Raw genomic sequence first — 18,614 nt, 5'->3', positions numbered from 1 at the left:
TTATATTGATGACATCACATATTACTCTTCGGTTTGGTTCTGTTATTAGGATTTCCCTTTTCTCGTTATTTGCAGATAGGAGGGGGAAGCGTCTCACCTGGACCCTTCGCTCCGCCGCGCAGAATACGGCCCAGCCGGAAGATGATGGCGCGCTCGTACTCCTTTACGATCTGCAATAACAGAAGCATTAATGTCATTGTTAATGTCCACCACCAGACGTATAACATTCACACCTCCTGCTGAGAATGCGGAACAGCCAGAGACATTAATCAGGATTACAGAAATGTAAACAGTGTGGGCTGGCCGCCATCCATTATGCATGCCTTACTGGCAGCGCCACATAAACAGCAGCTGCTGCACTCCGCCAGGGCACACAGGGCTCCTCGGGAATATGTCACACCCATCGCTAATGTCCCCCACTGACAGCGGCCCAGCACACAGCAAAGTCACTGAGATAACAATGCCTTCAAGGAAACATCAGGCAAAAAAGGTAAAATCAGCTTTACTCACCTGGGGCTTTCTCCAGCCCATTGCAGCTGAATGTCCCATGCTGACAGCTCCGCTCTCTGCCGCTGTCCCGGGCTCCCCGCACGCTGTTCACCCCGAGGTCGTCCTTACTGCGGCTGCGTGTAGCGACGATTAGATCGGCCTGAACAGTGTGCGGGGAGCCCGGTGCGGCGGGAGGGGAGCGATTGGCGTGGGACAGTCGGCTGCAAGGGGCTGGAGAAAGCCCCAGGTGAGTAAAGCTGATTCTACCTATTTTGCCTGATGTTCCCTTTAAAGGGAGTTCTCTGGTACCTGTAAAAAATACACAACTGACACTTACATCGGCCCCCGGCAGCTGTACTGTCCCGGGCTGTCCTCCTCCGATGCTGCGTTCCCTGCCGCCGGTAACTTGCTAATTATTCGTCTAACTAGATGAATAGAACTGCGGCTGCGTGGCCGTGCGCGTCATCGGGTGCTTACTGCGCAGTACAAGAAATCTTCGTACTGCGTCTGCGCAGTAAGCTCCCGATGACGAGCGCGGGAGCACAGACACGCCACGGCCACACAGCCGCAGTTCTATTTATCTAGTTTGACGAATAATTAGCAAGTTACCGGCGGCAGGGAACGCAGCATCGGAGGAGGACAGCGCGGGACATGACAGCTGCCGGGGGCCGATAGAAGCCCCAGGTAAGTGTCTGTTTTAACTTTTTTTACAGGTACCAGAGAACCCCTTTACAGGTACCAGAGAACCCCTTTTAGGCCCGGTGCACACCAAAACCCGCTAGCAGATCCGCAAAATGCTAGCAGATTTTGAAACGCTTTTTCTTATTTTTCTGTAGCGTTTCAGCTAGCATTTTGCGGTTTTGTGAAGCGTTTTTGGTGTAGTAGATTTCAGATATTGTTACAGTAAAGCTGTTACTAAACAGCTTCTGTAACAAAAACTCCTGCAAAACCGCTCTGAACTGCCATTTTTCAGAGCGGTTTGCGGTTTTCCTATACTTTACATTGGAGGCAGAAACGCCGCCGCAATCCAAAATCTGCAGCAGCCAGGGAGTATGCGTTTCTGCAAAACGCCTCCCGCTCTGGTGTGCACCAGCCCATTGAAATACATTACCCAAGCGTTTCCGCATCCGCAAGCGGATCGAAAAATGCTGCCGAACCGCTCTGGTGTGCACTAGGCCTAAAAGGCCCTGTAGTGACATTGCATAATGCAGAAAAACATAAAACAGGACACCCACTTTTACGGTAATTAAACTGATTTCAGCATCAGAAGCACTTCCTATACACACAGTGAGGTCCATAAATATTTGGATGGAGACAGCTCTTTTTCTAATTTTGGTTCTGTACATGACCACAATGAATTTTAGATGAAACAACTCAGTTGCAGTTGAAGTGCAGAATTTCAGCTATTAACCCTCCTGGCGGTTTGCTAAAAAATCGCCAGGGGGCAGCAAATCTTTAATTTTTTTTTTTGTTTTTTCATGTAGCGAGACAAAGTCTCGCTACATGATAGCCGCTGCTCAGCGGCATCCCCCCAGCCCCTCCGATCGCCTCCGGCGATCGGCGATCAGGAGATTCCGTTCAAAGAACGGGATCTCCTGGAGCGCTTCCCCCGTCGCCATGGCGACGGGGCGGGATGACGTCACCGACGTCATCGACGTCAAAGGGGATTCCGATCCACCCCATAGAGCTGCCTGGCACTGATTGGCCAGGCAGCGCACGGGGTCTGGGGGGGGGGGGGGGCGGCTGCGGCGGATCGGCGGGTAGCGGCAGCGATCGGGCAATGCACGCAGCTAGCAAAGTGCTAGCTGCATGCAGCAAAAAAAAAAATTATGCAAATCGGCCCAGCGGGGCCTGAGCGGTGCCTTCCGGCGGCATGGCCCGAGCTCAGCTCGGGCTTACCGCCAGGAAGGTTAATTCAGTGGAGTGAACAAAACCATTGCATAAAAATACGAGGCAGCTAAAGCATTTTTTAAAAGAAATCCCTTCATTTCAGGGGCTCAAAAGTAATTGGACAATTAAATAACTAGAAACAGGGCCACCTTCAGGGCATCACAGGTGGGACTGCAGTATGGGGACCGAGTGAGTCCGGGGTCCGGCTGCAAGTCTGTCACAAAATGTACAGACTGTCAGTAAGGGCTCGTTCCCACTGTTGCGACGCGATTTCGGCCGCATTCCGACGCTTGTAAAAACGCATGCGGATGCGTTTCCGCATGCGTTTTTACCCGCGATTTCGCATGCGATTTCGCATGGCAGGGTGCCATGCGAAATTAACCATGACACTGCCAGGGCTAAATAAAATTGAAAAAGGTGCGAAATCGCACGCGAAATCGCGGGTAAAAACGCATGTAACAAACGCATGCGTTTTTACTATTAAATACATTAGCGGCGATTCGCACGGATTCCCGACGCAGGCGAAATCGTTGGCTCTTTTGTGCGTTTTTTTCACGCTGAAAAAAACGCACCTCAACAACGCTACAGTGGAAACAGGCCCATCCACTTGTATTACATGTGCGGATCTGCATGCGTTGGACGCATGCAGATTCGCGATAGTGGAAACGAGCCCTGAATGTGTCTGTGTACACCTCGGCAGTCCGACTCAGCATGTGATTTTTTGTGATGGTTTGTGCTTTGCCATCCTCATTTTAGTGAGTGAAAATCGCAATCGCTGCAACACACTTGCGGTTTTTGCAAATCGAGGCGCGCAGCTCAAGCACTGCAGTGAGAGTAATCCCATAGGATTACATGTGTCATAGCTCTTTGCTGATTTCTGGTGACCACCTTAAATACAGGGGGTTCATCTTAACATATAGGGGAAAGGGAAGTGAGGGGGCCCAGTAGGTTTTCCCAGTATGGAGGCCCAGACATTTCTGATGGCAGCCCTGACTGGAAATAAAGAGTTCATTTCTAATACTTGGTTGAAAACCCTTTGCTGGCAATGGCAGCCTTAAGTCTTGAGCTCATGGCCATCGCCAGATGCTGGGGGGTTTCCACCTAATTATAGGACAACTGAAGCAAGAGTTATATGGAGGCTGCCATATTTATTTCCTCTTAAGCAATACCAGTTGCCTGGCTATCCTGCTGACCCTCTGCCTCTAATACTTTCAGCCATAGACCCCGAACAAGCATGCAGCATAGGGCTGCACGATTTTAGGGGAAAATCGAAATTGCGATTTTTCTCTCAGAAATCGCAAATTCGATTTCCCCCCGATTTTTTTCAAATCCTGCTTTTTGCACTTTGGGACAGCGGGGGGGGGGGGAGGGGGGGGCGGAGGGAATCACGGCAGCGGTAGGCGGAGCTGTATGCTCTGTACAGCTCCGCCTACCGCTGCAATCATGATTAGTAATGCTGTATGTGCCCGGCCGCTCTCTCGAGTGGATCCGCCCCCCCGCTCATTAACACTTATACATATTCACTGCTTCTGGCCAATCCGCGCACAGCGGGGCCAGAAGCAAGTTACAGACAGCGGACCGAAAAACCGAAGGTACTGACGATCAGCTGATCGTCTTGCCACGAACCGCGGTTTCGGTTTTGAACCGAAAAACCGTGCAGCCCTAATGCAGCAGATCAGATCTTTCTGATCTTATTGTCAGATCTGACAAGATTAGCTGCATGCTTGTTTCTGGTGTGATTCAGACACTACTATAGCCAAATAGACCAGCAGGGCTGCCAGGCAACTGGTATTGATTAAAAGGAAATAAATATGGCAGCCCCCATATTCTTCTCACTTCAATTGTCCTTTAATGCTTTGCCAGGCCTTTACCCGCAGCAACTTTCAGTTGTTGTGTGTTTGTGGGACAATTAGGCCGCGGCTGTTGAGCTGGGGGCGGGCCGCGGCAATGCAGTTGGGAGTGGCCAGAGCCTTGGCAGACTTATGAAAAAAAAAAAAACAGCCAAAGTGGGGGAGGAGCACTCACCTGTATGAGTTACGGCCGAGTGGGTAAGTTATTATCGGAACCCCCCCCAACGAGACTGCATCATTAAGACACAGCCTTGCATGGCAGGATATGTCTTATGTGGGAGGTGCTCTTCAGTGTGAGTTACATTATTTGCATAGCGTGTGTTACGTAATTTGCATAAGGCCTGCTGCATACATACAGGAGAATGTATTGTATGAACCCCACCGTCACTTATAAAAGGAGGGTCCTAATTCTTGTTACTACGGTAACCATGCTGCATACCGGCCCTGCTCTCTGTATTTAGCTCTACTGGAACCTCTCTGAAGTGGAGGAAGATGAGGGGGAAGTTATTTCTGAGGACACGCCTGACTTCCTGCAGGATCAGTGTAGGACTGACATAATGGCTGAGAACAGAAATCTGAGAAGTGCAGTTACCAGTCCTTTGCTTTGGGCAGGTCTGAGAGTCGCCACTCGCAGCAGTGCATGATGGGATTTCAAATGGGATTATTATTATTACTACCAGCCACAAAGTCTGTCTCGACCGCTGCCCGCCCACAGCCGCGTGCGTGCCAGGTACTTACACGGACGCAGGGACAGGGCTGTGGAGTCAGAGTTGGAGTAATTTTGGGCATGGTTATTTTGGGAGTCGGTTGTTTCATAAACTGAGGAGTCGGAATCGGGAGTAGGAGTATTTTTGTACCAACTTCACAGCCCTGGTAAGTATTAGACTAAGGAGTCAGAGTAGAGGAGTCGGAGCAATTTTGGGCACCTGGAGTCGGAGTCGGTGGTTTCATAAACTGAGGAGTCAGATGATTTTTGTACCGACTCCATAGCCCTGGTAAGTATTAGGCTAAGGAGTCAGAGTCGAGAAGTCGGAGCAATTTTGGGCACCTGAAGTCGGAGTCGGTGGTTTCATAAACTGAGGAGTCGGATGATTGTTGTACCGAGTCCACAGCCCTGCGCAGGGACACAAAAGGACGCAGCTTTAGGGAGATTATTACAGGCAGTCTTCTACTTAGAAACAGGTTCCATTTGGGAGATTGCTTGTAAGTTGAATTTGTTTGTAAGTTGAGACGTGTATTATACGGTGAACCGGACGGACAACACATATACACCAGGGTGGACAACAGCCGGGGGTCCGTCGGGCATCGCAACATAGAAAACCATTACCGATGCGCACCCAATCTAAAGGTGGCCATACATGGTACAATTTTTCAATTAGATAATTTAGTTCGATTATTCTGTTAGATCGAATATAAAGATTTTACCAGCATGTCCGATCATTTTTCCCGAAAAAACAGGATAATCGTTTGAATTTCTTGATCGAAAAAAAAAAATATTTTCAACTTTCATTCAATCATTTAGATTGAATAAACAGGAAAAATCGAACGTTTTTATTGTACCGTGTATGGCCACCATAATAATGTATGGAGACCGGTATAGCCCAGCAGAAGTTAGAGAGAGAACTGCGTCACTCTCTCCATACACGGTCATCGCACTCCTGCAGGCGGCGGGGGGTGGATTGGTGCCCCCCTTACAACTTACCTTTATACACATCCATATGGAGACGGGCAATGTGCACAGAGTGAAGAAGAACGACACAATGACCAAAAACCATCCGCAGCACCCCAGTCCAGCATCCGCCTCGCCACCTGCAGAGGAAGCAAGAGGTGTTACGCCAAATGAATTCCTCCAGGTCACTGGCTATGAGGGAGGGGTTATAGAGCAGCTCACATGCATCAGGTCAGTACTTTATGTGTCTGGTGATACTCACCTGTCTTTTCTGCAGTTTGCACAGCTACGCAGGAAAATAACAACAATAATAGTATTACAGAATCAACAGTGATAACAGCAACAGCAATCTGACAGGAAATACACGTCTGGAGGGGTGCTGGGGACGCTGCACTTTACAGTTCAGAAAGTAGAGGTCAATAATCCCAGTCTGCATGCAAATTTAATGTCACTTACGTATATGCCGCTTGGAATTGGGTTTACTGGGGTTTCAGGTGGACCCAATTTTAAGGGTGCATACTATCTGCATCAAATGTGAGTGTGGCCTCCTCCAGCAACCCCCTCCCTCTCCAATGCTGTCCTCCTGTCACTCCTCCCTCTCCAGTGCTGTCCTCCTGTCACTCCTCCCTCTCCAGTGCTGTCCTCCAGCGACCCCCTCCCTCTCCAGTGCTGTCCTCCTGTCACTCCTCCCTCTCCAGTGCTGTCCTCCTGTCACTCCTCTCTCTCCAGTGCTGTCCTCCAGCGACCCCCTCCCTCTCCAGTGCTGTCCGCCTGTCACTCCTCCCTCTCCAGTGCTGTCCTCCTGTCACTCCTCCCTCTCCAGTGCTGTCCTCCTGTCACTCCTCTCTCTCCAGTGCTGTCCTCCAGCGACCCCCTCCCTCTCCAGTGCTGTCCGCCTGTCACTCCTCCCTCTCCAGTGCTGTCCTCCTGTGAGGACAGAGCTGCAGAGCGGGGAGTTGTTGGAGGACAGAGCTGCAGAGGGCCACCCCTGCAGTGTTGGTCTTTTGTGTCTCCTCCCTCCATGGCACTGTCCTCTTCTAAACACCCCTGTGGCACTGTCCACCTATGACACTCCCCTCTGCAGTGCTGCCCTCCTGCAAATCCTCCTTGTGCAGCGTTGGCCTCCTGTGAACCCTCCTCCATCTTCCCTGCAGCGTTGGTTTCCTGTGACTCCTCCCTCTGTGGCACTGTCCTCCTCTAACTCCTCCCTCTTTGGCACTGTTCTCCTGTGACTCCTCCCTCTGTGGCACTGTTCTCCTGTGACTCCTCCCTCTGTGGCGCTGTCCTACTGTGACTCTCCCCTCTGCAGCACTGTCTTCCTGCAAATCCTCCCTGTGCAGCGTTGGCTTCCTGTGACTCCTCCCTCTGTGGCGCTGTCCTACTGTGACTCCTCCCTCTGCAGCACTGTCTTCCTGCAAATCCTCCCTGTTCAGTTTTGGCTTCCTGTGACTTCATCCATCCCCCAATGCAGCACTGTCCTACTGTGACTCTCCCACCTGCAGCACTGTGCTTCTATGACTCCTGCCTCAGCAGCACGGTCCTCCTGTGACTCCTCCCCCTTCAGCGCTGTCTTTCTGTCACTGTTCCCCCTGTAGCACTGTCCTCCTGTGACTCCTCCCTCTGCAGCGCTGTCCTCCTGTGACTCCTCCCTCCGCAGCATGGTCCTCCTGTGATTCTCCCACCTGCAGCACTGTGCTTCTGTGACTTCTCCCTCAGCAGCACTGGCCTCCTGCGACTCCTCCCCCTGCAGCACTTGCCTCCTGCGACTCCTCCCCCTGCAGCACAGCCCTCCTGTGACTCCTCCCCCTGCAGCACAGCCCTCCTGTGGCTCCTCCCCCTGCAGCACTGTCCTCCTGTGACTCCTCCCCCTGCCGCACTGTCCTCCTGTGACTCCTCCCCCTGCAGCACTGTCCTCCTGTGACCTCTCCCCCCTCTGTAGAACTGTCCTCTTGTGACTCCCACAGCCCCCCTCACCTCCACAGTGCTTTCCTCCCGTGACTCCATCCTCTCCACTCTGTGCAGTGCTGACCTCCTGTGACTCCCACAGCCCCCCTCCCCTCCCCCCACACACACACCTCCACAGTGCTGTCCTCCCGTGACTCCATCCTCTCCCTCCTGTGCAGCTCTGTCCTCCAATGACTACATACTACATCCTCTCCTCCCTGTACACACACACACACTTTTATGGATGTCCAGTAGATAATGGTTGGCCAATACAGATTAGAGGAAAGAGGCATGCTATTATTACAAGGCTTCCCTGCAATATAAGATATATGTTCCCTGTATACAGAAGTACTGTCTGGTCTCCAGCCTTCAGCTGCTGCTGCCTGGAAACCGGTAACACCAGAACTTCATACATACTACTAATGATCTTCTAATTACTGCAGCACAAGTTCATTGCCTGAAGTCGCACATTTCAGAGATGACCTCTTCGATCTCCTCAGTGTAAGTCTGCAGGTGAATGGCAGGGCAGCATCCCTGGAATGCCGTGACAGCCATGTGGTCTCCAAGTACGCAGTGTGCAGCCAGGAGACCAGACAACAAAACACACTGTGTACAGCGACAGGAATAACCCCTTCTGTTCAATCAAACAACATTAATGTGACAATACACAGGAAACAAGTGACTCACTCTCCTCCCAGAATACCCCTCTCCCAAAGGGTACTTTCACACCATGCCTTCCCTAGTAACGGACGCTGTTCAATGTAACGTGGTGCAATTCAAAGGTCATGAACAGTTCACGCCTCGTCCGTTGCGCTGTGATACAACAGATTCCATTATAGCAATGAAAAAGAAGGGAGATAAGCACTAAAATTCTCACAAAACTAGCTCCAATATCACAAAAAGTCCACAGGACAGGAACTCAGAAGACAGCACGCAAATAAGCAATAACGTTTAGCAACGTTGCTATAGAAAAGTCCAACCAATCAGGAAGCGTTGTCACCAGCAAAAGTAACGATAAAACACAAAGGGCTTGATTCACTAAGACAAATAGCATGCCTTATCAGAGTCAACACGCCTTGTCAGAGTCAACACGCCTTGTCAGCGTTAACTCGCCTTATCAGAGTAGCATAGTGAGCGCTTTGAACCTGCTAATTAGCAAATGACGAGAGCTTCACTCGTCCTGCCCTGAACCCCTGCGGGTCCAATCACTTTAAAGGACATTGTCCCTGCACTTTGATTGGCCCAATAGGCTGCCTGTCAAGTTTCCTGTCAAGTGACAGGCAGCCCATTGGACCAATGAAAGTGCGGGATAATGTATTTTACAGTGATTGGACCCGCAGGGGCTCAGGGCAGGACGAGTGGAGCTCTCATCTTTGCCAATTAGCAGGCATAAGTTCTACTCTGATAAGGCATGTCATTTGTCTTAGTGAATCAAGCCCAAAAAGACATAACGTGTCATCATGGCGAAGTATCAAAAAAAAACTTTAATAAAACCACACCTATACCAGTAAAACCTACCCCTATGAAGTGTGGGAGGTATGTGTTCAGATCAGGCTCCAGGAGGGGCGCAGTGGCCAGCAGCACTCCACAACTGTTCAGTAAAGGTCCTGATGAAGGGGGCATCCCCCGAAATGCGTTGCGGCCAGAGGTATGGGAGGTGGCTTAGCGTAGAGCCGAGAGTCAGACTGGCCAGGCCACCCATCGCAGAGTCTGATCTCAACACACACATCCTCCACCTTTCATAGGGGTAGGTTTTACTTGTATGTATGTGGTTTTGTTAAAGTTTTTAAAACTTTACCATGAGGACGCATTATTATTATTTAGTATTTATAAAGTTCCGACATCTTCCGCAGTGCTGTACAGAGTACATAGTCATGTCACTGACTGTCCTCAGAGGAGCTCACAATCTAATCCTACCATAGTCATATGTTTATGTATGTATCATGTAGTGCATGTATCATAGTCTAGGGCCAATTTAACCACTACATCACCGTGCTGCCCACAGCGTTGTGTCATTTTGTGTGTTTTATAGTTCCATGCCAGCCAATGAAGAGTCACGTTGTCAGCTGCTTCTTTGCCCGGTGGGGATAGACAGACACTCGCTGGTGGATAGTTGAGGCTGCATTTCCACTTGTGCGGTGCGAATCGCCGCGGTAAAAATTCGCATGCGGATGCGAATTTCGCATGCGGGTCTATACGAATTTTCATGCAAATTCGCATGCGAAATTCGCATGGATGACGATGTATGCGAATTTAACCATGGCAGTGCTGGTGTGCTGTTCCATTGTTTCTATGCGAATTCGCATGCAAATTCGCATTAAAATTTGCATACCCAAATCTCACGCGAATTTCCTATTAAATACATTGAATGCGATTTGCATAGCGGTATGTGGTATGCGAATTCTGATGGCTCTGCCATGTGAATTTTTTCTGCACAGAAAAACGCAAAGGAATCCTGACAAGTGGAAACAGTCCCATTCACTTGTATTGCTATGCGAATTTTCATGCGAAAAACGCATGCGAATTCGCTATAGTGGAAATGAGCCCTGAGTGTAAGCTCTGCTGCCAACACATCTGTTGTCCCATAATCTAATGCCGCTACCGCCGCGGTTCTGACCCACTGCCGATCAAGCAATATCTTAAATCTGCTTATGCCAGACATCCATTCGGGGACCCTTTGCAGCATCGATCTCTAGCAGGTGCAATCAGAGCATTTGAATGTGCCGGATATCGGCGGAAACATTAATAAGTGTATGGCCACTGTTGGCATTTCTCCCGCAATGAGATCATTTCACTACATAAAGGAGGCTTTCCTCGCCACGCATTTGTTTAAAAAAAAAAAAATGTGTAAACCATTTTATAGCCAGCTTCTCCCAGGTTCACACTATGCGTGTTTGGTAATTAGTTAAGAGGATAGGGTCCCTTCCAGAAGGATGGCCTCATCGCGGTGGAAGGGTCCGATACAGAATAAGTTGCATGCAAACTATTTTTGGAAGCTAACATCCTCTATTAATGTTAACTTGGTGCATCTGTTTTGTATGCAAGATGTGTACCCTGCCTATAATTAGGCTCTGCACACCTATGCTGGTAGTCCTTCAGATGCAGCCTGCTCTGGGAAGCTCTGCCACCTCTCCCTGCTGTGTAAAAAAGTACAATCACCGGGCAGCACTGGTAAGGAGAGAAAGCAAAGCCTGTATATGTAATAAGCAGTTATGGCTTCCACCCCATAGACACACTTCTATACACAGACAGAAGCTGTAGAAACCATACTGCACACGTTGCGTTTTTGCGGTCAATAGATGCGCTCGACTGATAATTTCCATCATGTTCGATATTACTTTCGATCGTTTTACCACTTGATTTCTCACAGAAGTGAATGGAAATTGATAAGAAAAGATGAGAGAATCGAGCGGGAAAAAAATCGAATCGAAAAATCAACTGGAAAAAACGCATTGTGTGTACCCAGCAGGGCACCGCAGGCTCTGGAGGTTATCACGTTTCACAGCCTGTAGATTAGGATGAAGGAGAGAATCATAAAGAGGACCTGTCTTCAGCTCTGCACAGCGCGATACATATGCTGTAATGCAATAACTGAGCATCAGGTTGTCTCCCCAGCAGGATTTTCCATGATTTCTTTCGCCTCCTCGCATGGGGAGGGGTAAATGGCCCACTCAGTGACAGGTGACACACAATAGTGACGGCCTGGGTGGGGTCAGGCGGGTGCAGCAGGTGAGTAAGGCTTTCCCAGACTTGTGACAGAGAATTTTCCTACAGCAGCTTTCGTTACACAACACGCCGATATCACTGCAGAGGAAACTCTGACCAATGTATCAGGTGTCACGCTAATCTCTGTCACTAGCATGTCACAATAACCTCTACCTGTTGCTAGCGCGTGCCGCACGACACCAGACCTAGCTAGAACTGATAGGCAGGGAACAAGCAGAGCTGGCCACACACACTCAGATCTTGCCCGTCGCCAACCCTGACAGACTACAGCTGGCCACTCATGCTCAGATTGCCACCCAATGTGAGGGCCACCTAAATAGTACCTATGAATTCTGATCAACTCTAGGCTTTAACAATACCTCCAGTATAAAAAAACTGTCCTAAGGATGCAGGATTGGGGGCTGCTGATCCTTTATGGCCGCCTCCTCTGTATTATCTCCCATAATCCCGTTACTGGAAACATGGAGCTGTGTTGTGTAGTCACATGACTCTCCTGCAGGAGGATAAAGCTGCTGATCCATCATGGCTGCCTCCTCTGTATTCCCTCCCATAATCCCCTGCTACTGGAAACATGGAGCTGTGCTGTGTAGTCACATGACTCTCCTGCAGGGGGATAAAGCTGCTGATCCATCATGGCTGCCTCCTCTGTATTCCCTCCCATAATCCCCTGTTACTGGAAACATGGAGCTGTGCTGTGTAGTCACATGACTCTCCTGCAGGGGGATAAAGCTGCTGATCCATCATGGCTGCCTCCTCTGTATTCCCTCCCATAATCTCCTGTTACTGGAAACATGGAGCTGTGCTGTGTAGTCACATGACTCTCCTGCAGAAGGATAAAGCTGCTGATCCATCATGGCCGCCTCCTCTGTATTCCCTCCCATAATCCCCTGTTACTGGAAACATGGAGCTGTGCTGTGTAGTCACATGACTCCCCTGCAGGAGGATAAAGCTGCTGATCCATCGTGGCTGCCTCCTCTGCATTCCCTCCCATAATCCCCTGTTACTGGAAACATGGAGCTGTGCTGTGTAGTCACATGACAACTGCAGGGGGATAAAGCTGCTGATCCATCATGGCTGCCTCCTCTGCATTCCCTCCCATAATCCCCTGTTACTGGAAACATGGAGCTGTGCTGTGTAGTCACATGACTCCCCTGCAGGAGGATAAAGCTGCTGATCCATCATGGCTGCCTCCTCTGCATTCCCTCCCATAATCCCCTGTTACTGGAAACATGGAGCTGTGCTGTGTAGTCACATGACAACTGCAGGGGGATAAAGCTGCTGATCCATCATGGCTGCCTCCTCTGCATTCCCTCCCATAATCCCCTGTTACTGGAAACATGGAGCTGTGCTGTGTAGTCACATGACTCCCCTGCAGGAGGATAAAGCTGCTGATCCATCATGGCTGCCTCCTCTGCATTCCCTCCCATAATCCCCTGTTACTGGAAACATGGAGCTGTGCTGTGTAGTCACATGACTCTCCTGCAGGAGGATAAAGCTGCTGATCCATCATGGCTGCCTCCTCTGCATTCCCTCCCATAATCCCCTGTTACTGGAAACATGGAGCTGTGCTGTGTAGTCACATGACTCTCCTGCAGGAGGATAAAGCTGCTGATCCATCATGGCTGCCTCCTCTGCATTCCCTCCCATAATCCCCTGTTACTGGAAACATGGAGCTGTGCTGTGTAGTCACATGACAACTGCAGGGGGATAAAGCTGCTGATCCATCATGGCTGCCTCCTCTGCATTCCCTCCCATAATCCCCTGTTACTGGAAACATGGAGCTGTGCTGTGTAGTCACATGACTCCCCTGCAGGAGGATAAAGCTGCTGATCCATCATGGCTGCCTCCTCTGCATTCCCTCCCATAATCCCCTGTTACTGGAAACATGGAGCTGTGCTGTGTAGTCACATGACTCTCCTGCAGGAGGATAAAGCTGCTGATCCATCATGGCTGCCTCCTCTGCATTCCCTCCCATAATCCCCTGTTACTGGAAACATGGAGCTGTGCTGTGTAGTCACATGACTCTCCTGCAGGAGGATAAAGCTGCTGATCCATCATGGCTGCCTCCTCTGTATTCCCTCCCATAATCTCCTGTTACTGGAAACATGCAGCTGTGCTGTGTAGTCACATGACAACTGCAGGGGGATAAAGATGCTGATCCATCATGGCTGCCTCCTCTGTATTCCCTCCCATAATCCTCTGTTACTGGAAACATGGAGCTGTGCTGTGTAGTCACATGACTCTCCTGCAGGGGGATAAAGCTGCTGATCCATCATGGCCGCCTCCTCTGTATTCCCTCCCATAATCCCCTCTGTTACTGGAAACATGGAGCTGTGCTGTGTAGTCACATGACTCTCCTGCAGGAGCAGGGCCGGCCTTAGGTTTCACAGCGCCCTGAGCGTAACCAGGTTTTGGTGCCCCCCCAATTCATCCTCTTCGTGTTTCAGCGCACCACACACATACACTAAGGGGGGGGGGGGGCGTATCCGTCCATCCTGACATATAGCTATAAGTCCCCCCCCAGTATAGGTAGCCAGGCATAGGTGACCCAGTAAAAGTAGCCAGCTGTAGATCCCTCCCAGTATAGGTTAGCCAGGTAGGTGTCCCCAGTATAGGTAGCCAGTATACTTTCCCCAGTATAGGCTAGATAGGCATTTGTCCCAGCTATAGGTTAGATAGGTAGGTGCCCACAGTACAGGTTAGATAGGTAGCTGCCCCCAGTGTATAGGTTAGATAGGTAGGTACCTGCAATATAGGTTAGATAGGTAGCTGCCACCAGTATAGATTAGATAGGTAACTGCCTCCAGTATAGATTAGATAGGTTGCTGCCCCCAGTATAAATTAGATAGGTAGGTGGCCCGCAGTATAGATTAGATAGGTAGGTGGCCCACAGTATAGATTAGATAGGTAGGTGGCCCGCAGTATAAATTAGATAGGTAGGTGGCCCGCAGTATAAATTAGATAGGTAGCTGCCCCCAGTATAGGTTGGTTAGGTAGCTGCCCCCAGTATAGGTTAGATAGGTAGCTGCCCCCAGTATAGATTAGATAGGTAGCTGCCCCCCAGTATAGATTAGATAGGTAGCTGCCCCCCAGTATAGATTAGATAGGTAGCTGCCCCCCAGTATAGGTTAGATAGGTAGGTGACCCCAGTATAGGTTAGATAGGTAGCTGCCCCCAGTATAGGTTAGATAGGTAGCTGCCCCCAGTATAGGTTAGATAGGTAGCTGCCCCCAGTATAGATTAGATAGGTAGCTGCCCCCCCCCCCCCAGTATAGGTTAGATAGGTAGGTGCCCCCAGTATAGATTAGATAGGTAGCTGCCCCCCAGTATAGGTTAGATAGGTAGCTGCCCCCCAGTATAGGTTAGATAGGTAGGTGACCCCAGTATAGATTACATAGGTAGCTGCCCCCCCAGTATAGGTTAGATAGGTAGGTGCCCCCAGTATAGATTAGATAGGTAGCTGCCCCCCCCCCCCCCCAGTATTGGTTAGATAGGTAGGTGCCCCCAGTATAGATTAGATAGGTAGCTGCCCCCCCCCCCCAGTATTGGTTAAATAGGTAGGTGCCCCCAGTATAGAGTAGGTAGATAGGTAGGTGCCCCCAGTATAGAGTAGGTAGGTAGGTAGGTGCCCCCAGTATAGAGTAGGTAGGTAGGTGCCCCCTCATACTGGAGGGGGAGCCGCGGGGAGGGCAGCCCGACCTCTCCCTCCCTTCCTCTCCGGGCCGCCCTCCGTGCTCCCCCCTCAGATGTACACTGCAGCAGAGCCAGAGAAGAACAACTCACCTCCCTCGCTGGTTCCGATCGCCGGCGCCTCTCACTTCCCGCTGGTCGCCTCTTCTACATTAGTTACTGATGCACACTAAACTTCCTGCTTAACAGGAAGTTTAGTGTGTATCAGTAACTAATGTAGAAGAGGCGACCAGCGGGAAGTGAGAGGCGCCGGCGATCGGAACCAGGGAGGTGAGTTGTTCTGTCTGGCTCTGCTCTGCTGCAGTGTACATCGGAGGGGGAGCAGGGAGAGTGCCCGGAGAGGAAGGGAGGGAGAGGTCGGGCTGCCCTCCCCGCGGCTCCCCCTCCATCACGGTGGCTGTCTGCACGGGCATCATGCTTGCGCCTATCACGGCACCAGGGGGCGGAGCTTCCATGCGGCAGGAGCGCCCCCTGGAAGCCAGCGCCCTGAGCGATCGCACAGGTCGCTCAGGTCAAAGGCCGGCCCTGTGCAGGAGGATAAAGCTGCTGATCCATCATGGCTGCCTCCTCTGTATTCCCTCCCATAATCCCCTGTTACTGGAAACATGGAGCTGTGCTGTGAAGTCACATGACTCTCCTGCAGGGGGATAAAGCTGCTGATCCATCATGGCCGCCTCCTCTGTATTCCCTCCCATAATCCCCTGTTACTGGAAACATGGAGCTGTGCTGTGAAGTCACATGACTCTCCTGCAGGGGGATAAAGCTGCTGATCCATCATGGCCGCCTCCTCTGTATTCCCTCCCATAATCCCCTGTTACTGGAAACATGGAGCTGTGCTGTGTAGTCACATGACTCTCCTGCAGGAGGATAAAGCTGCTGATCCATCATGGCTGCCTCCTCTGTATTCCCTCCCATAATCCCCTGTTACTGGAAACATGGAGCTGTGCTGTGTAGTCACGACTCCTGCAGGGGGATAAAGATGCTGATCCCTCATGGCTGCCTCCTCTGTATTCCCTCCCATAATCCCCTGTTACTGGAAACATAGAGCTGTGCTGTGTAGTCACATGACTCTCCTGCAGGAGGATAAAGCTGCTGATCCATCATGGCTGCCTCCTCTGTATTCCCTCCCATAATCCCCTGTTACTGGAAACATAGAGCTGTGCTGTGTAGTCGCATGACTCTGCTGCAGGAAGATAACGCTGCTGATCCATCATGGCTGCCTCCTTTGTATTCCCTCCCATAATCCCTGGTTACTTGCATGCTGATGATAAAAGCTAACAATGTAATATGGTAATGTAGTAACTGTAGCAGGGAGTGTTGTGCAATAGGAAACATTCCCTTCTGTGAGTTGCACAAAGCTTCCTTTTCACAATAAGAATATTATTAGCTAATCCACAGCGGTAATTTCACTTCCATGTTGCACAGACCTGGTGACTCCGGGTGGATCGCTGAGCGCGGCATTCCACCGGTGAGTTGTCTCCACTTGTCCCCAATGAATAATTCACTGGCCTGCGTGTAACATAAAGAGTCATTATCAGCAACAGTGTCACTACAAAACGGCGGTGAAAGCAATACGCCGCAGATCGGTTACGCCAAAGGGCGCAGAGAACGACAACTCACAGACAAAGTGGTATAAAATTCAGCATTTCTTATTTGCTCTTAAAGATTATTTACAGCCTTAAAGGAGTTATCAGGCAAATTTAACAAAATAAGCGCTACTTACCCGGGGTTTCCTCCAGCCCCAAGCTCCCAGCATGTCCCTCGTCGCAGCTCTACCCGCAGCCGTTCGCCACAGATACGTCCCGGTCCCCGGCGATGACGTCAGGCCAACCTCCAGGCCGACCTCAGGCCTGCGCAGTATGCTCCGTTCCACATGGCGGTGATTGACAGCACCACTCGCACAGGCGCAGTACAGGCCGACCTCAGGCCTGCACAGTATGCTCCGTTCCACATGGCGGTGATTTACAGCACCACTCGCACAGGCGCAGTACAGGCCGACCTGGAGGTCGGCCTGACGTCATCGCCGGGGACAGGGACAGAGCTGCGGTGAACGGCTAGAGCTGGGGGGAGGGACATGCTGGGAGCTTGGGGCTGGAGGAAGCCCCAGGTAAGTAGCGCTTATTTTGTTAAATTTGCCTGATAACTCCTTTAAGCCTACTACCACAAACAAAACAAAAATTAAAAAAATAAAAATCAAATTGTAACAGCATTCTAATGCTAGGTACACACGATACAATTTTCTGGCAGATTTACCTGCCAGATCTATTTTTTCTAACATGTCCAATCTAAATTTTGATCGATTTCCATAAAAGTGAATGGAAATTGATTGGAAAATCGATTAAGATTTACATCGGTCATGTTGGAAATAAATCGATCTGGGGCGTAAATCTGCCAGAAAATTGTATCGTGTGTACCTAGCGTAGCAGTTAAACACAGTGCTTTGTTCTTCAGTGGAAAGCTCCTTGCTTCAGTGGGCAGCTGAGGTGCTAACGTTATCATTTGTTTACATTCCTTTGTGGCTACATTCCTAGCTGTGCTGAAAACCAGCTCTCTCTACTTCTAGTAGTACTAGTGATCACTAGATAGACAAGACAAATAACATTTATATCACGCTTTTCTCCTGGCGGACTCAAAGCGCCAGAGCTGCAGCCACTAGGGGGCGCTCTATAGGCAGTAGCAGTGTTAGGCCAGAGCAGCAGCCACTAGGGCACACTCTATAGGCAGTAGCAGTGTTAGGGAGACTTGCCTAAGGTCTCCTACTGAAATAGGTGCTGGCTTACTGAACAGGCAGAGCCGAGATTCAAACCCTGGTCTCCTACATCAGAGGCAGAGCCCTTAAACGGAACCTAAACTGACAAGGATATGGATTTTTCATTTTAAAATAATACCAGTTGCCTGACTCTCCTGTGTCTCTAATACTTTCAGCCACATCCCCTGAACAAGCATGCAGATCAGGTGCTCTGACTGAAATCAGACTGGAGTAGCTGCATGCTTGTTTCAGGTGTGTGATTCAGCCACCACTGCAGCCAAAGAGATTAGCAGGGCTGCCAGGCAACTGGTATTGTTTAAAAGGAAACATCCATATCACTCTCAGTTTAGGTTCCCTTTAACCATCACACCATCCAGCCACCACTAGATAGATTTTAATACATAATTACAGCAGCTATGATTAAATGCAATGGCAGCTTTCTGAGCAGAGAAACTGTACTTCGGAAACTTGTCATTTGTAGACAGACAATATTACTTGTGTGCGAAAGCAAATAGGATAACTCTATGGGTAATAAAAAGTTGGAAAACACATTTTTATTGAAGGTTATGTCCGAGTTTTATTCCACGTTAAAGGGGTCAGGGGAAAA

The 18,614-nt window shown here is 50.1% G+C and overlaps 1 protein-coding gene across 7 annotated transcripts in view; it reads right to left on the bottom strand.

The window, feature by feature from the left end:
• The window catches only part of STOM (stomatin), a 155,006-nt gene that overhangs the window by 32,653 nt on the left and 103,739 nt on the right, over positions 1 to 18,614 (bottom strand). For 4 of the 7 annotated variants that reach the window (XM_068249043.1, XM_068249044.1, XM_068249042.1 and 1 more), the window contains exons 2-4: positions 16,686 to 16,767; positions 5,932 to 6,038; positions 98 to 170 (exon numbers count right to left, since the gene is read on the bottom strand). In XM_068249043.1, coding sequence (XP_068105144.1) covers positions 98 to 170; positions 5,932 to 6,038; positions 16,686 to 16,719 — 214 coding nt within the window. In that variant the 5' untranslated portion in view covers positions 16,720 to 16,767. The remainder of the gene's footprint in view (positions 1 to 97; positions 171 to 5,931; positions 6,039 to 16,685; positions 16,768 to 18,614) is intronic. The other 3 variants (XM_068249041.1, XM_068249040.1, XM_068249039.1) reach the window with 1 other exon arrangement.

This window comes from Hyperolius riggenbachi, chromosome 8 (assembly GCF_040937935.1).
Source record: "Hyperolius riggenbachi isolate aHypRig1 chromosome 8, aHypRig1.pri, whole genome shotgun sequence".
Classification (NCBI taxonomy): Eukaryota; Metazoa; Chordata; class Amphibia; order Anura; family Hyperoliidae; genus Hyperolius; species Hyperolius riggenbachi.
The sequence above is the reverse complement of the archived record's forward strand: the minus strand, read 5'-3'. Positions and strand labels throughout refer to the sequence as shown.